The sequence below is a fragment of the Triticum aestivum genome, chromosome 3D, assembly GCF_018294505.1.
Source record: "Triticum aestivum cultivar Chinese Spring chromosome 3D, IWGSC CS RefSeq v2.1, whole genome shotgun sequence".
NCBI classification, from domain to species: Eukaryota; Viridiplantae; Streptophyta; class Magnoliopsida; order Poales; family Poaceae; genus Triticum; species Triticum aestivum.
Genome location: NC_057802.1, coordinates 120852629 through 120857264, shown reverse-complemented (window position 1 = coordinate 120857264; position 4636 = coordinate 120852629). Strand labels below are relative to the sequence as shown.

Below are 4636 nucleotides of genomic sequence, written 5' to 3'. Positions count from 1 at the left end.
TACTACAGGCGTGCGTTGCGTGGTAGAGATGATCCAACGGTTGTGGTCCTTTGCATCAGACGGCATGCAAGGCAACTGATCCCGTGCCGCGGATCAGTCGGATGGCGCCTAGCATCCGCCTATACTACTTCTGTACCAGGGTGTGCTTTTGGGAGTTTACCGCTCTGTACATACTATGCTGATGAATAAATAGCAATCAATCCAGTGCTGTTGTACAACTCAGGAGTATGCAGCGTTTTCCATATTTTTGCTATACTCTTTCACAACGGACTGACAAAGCAAATAAGTACCACATCATAAACCTAGTGATGATAATGTACCAATTAGATCATGGGTTCCTTATTGGGAGCTTACATGGGAAAAACATGCAAAGTCAGATTTCAAGTGCGCTAGGTTCTTTCGAAAAACAGCAAAGTCCAATGGTTCTAATTTTTGCTCTACTTTATAGTCAACAATATTGGGAAGACAACACATAGAGTTTGTGAGAGATCTTGAGACACCAATCTACTCTTCCTCGACATCGTACTCGTCATCGTCGTCGTCGTCATATTCATCAACATCCTCGTCATCTTGAGTAGTAGTACTTTTACGCCGGAAACTGTCCATCTCGTACCTCCCGTCATCCTCGTTGATGAACTCCAGACCATACACCGCATCTCTGTGCTTCACCACCAACCAGCGAAGCAGACGGTCCTCCTTGTTTAGATAGTGCAGTTCTTGAGTAAAGGAAGGTGGAACCATCATAGTCATTTGCAAAAGTTGACCCTGAAAACGCAACAGCAACTTCAGCAAATCAGGAAAGCAGGAGACCACACCCACAATACTAGTGGCAAGGTAAGATGGCAACGACCAACAGTTGGAATATAACATTACTTAACGAGGAGTGCATTAAGAACAATTCTCAAATACACTGAGATGCATTCTGTGTGCCTCCCAGCTGCTTTCGTCAACTCTTTTCTAGGGGTGCTGTACTTTACTTTTCTCAGTGTTTGATCAAAGGTTTTATCAAAGAGTAGCGGGGAAAAAGGAATATTTACACTTGCATTCTCAGGGTGCTTTTCTAACTGTTTGATTGAAGGTTTTATCAAGAGTTGTGAAGAAAAACATTTTTACACCCACACTGCTACTGGGTCCATCACAATTCGGTACTGGTGGAAAGCTACAACCTTAGTCAGACTGATATAACAGTCACTGTGTGGTCGAATATGACGAGTTATTTCAAAACAAAGACGGAACTACAGACTTCAAAAGAAGACGACGTGATAATACGAATATACTGGAGACGTGTGTTCACAATTTGTCAAACTTACATTTACTAAACACACACCAATCAACCAACCACTGTCAATTATTCAGTAACTCGCAAGCTAATCTCCCATAAGAAGTGGCGAGGAAATCGTAGAAGGTAATTTTAAGAAGTGTGGTTGCATCAGAAGATACACTTAAAACAAATACATGGTGTGTAAGGGAGAAAGGATAGCCTGTAGACGAAAGAAAAATCATAACCTCAATAACAGTCACTTGGAAGACTGTAGCGAAAGGAACTCGGGAAAGGCATAATAGCTCTAAAGTTTTGTTCAAGTAATTAACAATATATTGTTTTGTTACACTCAGCAATAGTCTCTGTGACATTGATCAGCCCTTCCCTGCTTAGATGCTTGTGGTTAACATGTAGCCGGGTCTCAACCCGAAGATGGACAAAGCAGCCTCCTCGTGATCTAGAATTTTAGGGGTTGAGGCCTCTTTACATGTTCCAGGTGAGCATCCTGTCTGAGACAGGCTGACCACACTGCAAAGATTGTAACGATGGCAGGTGTGCTCAAGCAATGGGAAGAGTGAAATTTGTTCTCGATGTAGAATAAAGCCCTTGAGCGTGGTATTCGGCTGCACGACAAAATCAAGGATCTCCAAGGATATGGAGTAGAAAAAAAGAATAGGTGCTGAAACCTTCTTCTATACAAAGAGTGCTCTCATGGTCAGGCTCAGAAACATCAATATGATAAGTAAGCTCAAACTTGCCGAGAATAACCTTGAAGAAGCAACATCACTTCCAGTGATTTGGGGTCCAGGAAAACAGGGACGTGAGTGCTTATGTTGGCGATCTGAATCGCCGAAGAAATAAACACCACTGCATGGGACAAAGAACCATGTGTGGTAGTGGAGGTGGGAGAAGCAGAGGCATCAGCTAAGCTGAAGCTTATAGCTTATGGAGGCAGTGGTATGTAAGCAAGCCTGGTTGGTGAGCCCCCCGGACCTGTGGTTGGTGGCCAACGTGTAGCAGCCAGAAGGATCGTAGAAAGGGGTGAGCAGAAGGGCAATGATACCATTTCATGACTCACATGAATCACTTACCGACTGAGCATTTTCCCCAAGAACACTTCTAAACCCCAGAACGTGAAAGATCCAAGCGCTACACCCTTATATTGAGTACTGAGAGCAAACAGATCACGGCATGCAGCATATCTGTGCGAGACACCCAACCAGTGCAATCCTGAGTTCCTGAGTCATGTAATAACACTAACTACGATCAATAGAATGATCTGAACCTACACAATTTACCCGCTAGAGCATTCTATCGAGCATGCAGAGGCCAATGCCCACAAACATTCTGACAGCCGACGGCCAACCCTATTTGGGCATTTCGTCGAGCACGTCAAAGGCACCACACACACACCGTCAAGAACCAGAACGCCAAAAGGCCGAAACACTCATACCAACTTAGACATTTCGTCCTACACGCATCGATCTAGCCAGACGAATCAGATCGTCACCAGTCCGCTCTGTTACAAGGCACATCGCAGGGAGGATGCGAGGCTACGGTTGAGGAGTACAGATAAAGGGCGGCGGAGCGGGGCGGACCTGGAAGTGGCGGCCGTCGAGCTTCCTGATGCCGTAGCCGAGGTGCACTTTGCCGAAGGATTTGAGCTCGGTGACGACGCCGTTGCGCTGGTAGGCGCGCGCCGCCACCCGCGCCACGAGCTCCGCGATGGCCTCCTTGGTCACCAGCGGCTTCACCATGAGCATGCAGTCGTACAGCGGCATCTTGCCCGGAGCTCCTCTTCCCCTCTCCCTCGGCGAACCTGTACCTCGCGCTCGCTGGCTCTTCTCCCACCACGCCGCCGCCGCGCCGCCGCTCTGTTCGACAATCTCGGGGACCCGGACTTGGGGAAGGCAGGCGGTTGTTTGGGCTTTTCTACCTCTGGCCTACAAGTGTCAACTCGAGCGCCTATACTGGACCGGAAAGTGCAGACAGGTGCAGTGGCATAGACAAACGGCCCAGCGCGGAACCAAAATGGACCGAGAGCGCCTATACGGCGCTTCAGGGGAGACCGAGATGGGCCACCCCAGGAGAGGGAGGCCACAGCCTCCTTTTTTCCGTTTTATCTTCCGTTTTCTGTTTTATTTTTTGTTTTACTTTTGTACTTTTGTTTATACTTTAAAATATTCAATATTATATATACTATCATATAGTATTATATATACTACTTATCATTATAAATATGTTTATATATTATATATAACATATTTCAAAGTCAGTTACATGAAAAAATTGCAAGTTAGCCATGGTTTTTATTATATTTGTGAAATACATATATATTTGTACGTAAAATAGAACATATTCAAAATATGATGCATACTACCTAAAAAGTACTATATATACTACCTAAACATTCTTATATACCACATACTACGCGTACATACTCATCGATTTGATAGATACTGCATACAATATACAAAACTCAAGTGGTGGTAACTACCATCGGTGGTAGATAATATAATATATAAAAATTATCAAATGAGTATTTGAAAAATGTTGAATAAATATTTAAAAAATGTTAATCGACAATTTGGAGAACTGTTGACCGTGCATAGAAAAATTGTTGATAATGTAATAAAAATGATGAAAATTCTTTATCATGTATATAAAAATTTTAATATAGCATTTGAAAAAAAATATGTTGAAAAACTATTTGAAAAACGTTAATCAAGCATTTGAGAAATGTTAAATGTGTATACGAAAAATGTTGACCATGTATTAAAAATTAATATTGCACTTGCAAAATATTAATCAAGCATTTAAAAATATTAATCTTATATGTCAAAAATGAGGAAAATGTGTAAAGATAAAATGTTGACCAAGTATTAAATAAATGCTAATCTTCTAGTATTTGAAAATGTTAAACAAGAATATGAAAATGTTAATCAAGCATTTGAATTTTTTTTAAATGTATAGAAAAAATGTTGACCATGTATTCAAAAAAATTTAAACTTGTCTTCAAAAAATATTAAATATGTATAGAGAAAGTGCTGACCATGTATTCAAAAAATGTTATTGTATTTGAAAAATGTTAAATTTGTATAGAAAAAAATGTTGACGATGTATTAAAATAATATTAAATTTGTATTTAGGAATTATTAAATGTATATAGAAAAATGTTGAGCTTGTATTAAAAAATGTTAAACTTGTATCTTAAAATTGTTAATCAAGCATATGAAAATGTGAAATTAGTATAAGAAAAAAGTTGACCATGTATTCAAATAAATGTTAAATTGCTATTAGGGTAATGTTAATCAAGCATTTGAAAATTGTATAAATGTGTATACAAAATGTTGAACATGTATTCAAAAAAGTTAA

At 40.5% G+C, this 4636-nt stretch overlaps 1 protein-coding gene across 1 annotated transcript; it reads right to left on the bottom strand.

Moving 5' to 3' along the window:
* Nucleotides 1-271: 271 nt before the first annotated feature.
* On the bottom strand, nucleotides 272-3187 carry LOC123077789 (30S ribosomal protein S6). Its single transcript, XM_044500117.1, has 2 exons — nucleotides 2860-3187; nucleotides 272-765 (listed from the first exon to the last, which is right to left on the bottom strand). The coding sequence occupies exons 1-2, from the start codon at nucleotides 3040-3042 to the stop codon at nucleotides 505-507; spliced, it is 444 nt and encodes a 147-aa protein (XP_044356052.1). The 5' UTR covers nucleotides 3043-3187; the 3' UTR covers nucleotides 272-504.
* Nucleotides 3188-4636: the final 1449 nt, after the last annotated feature.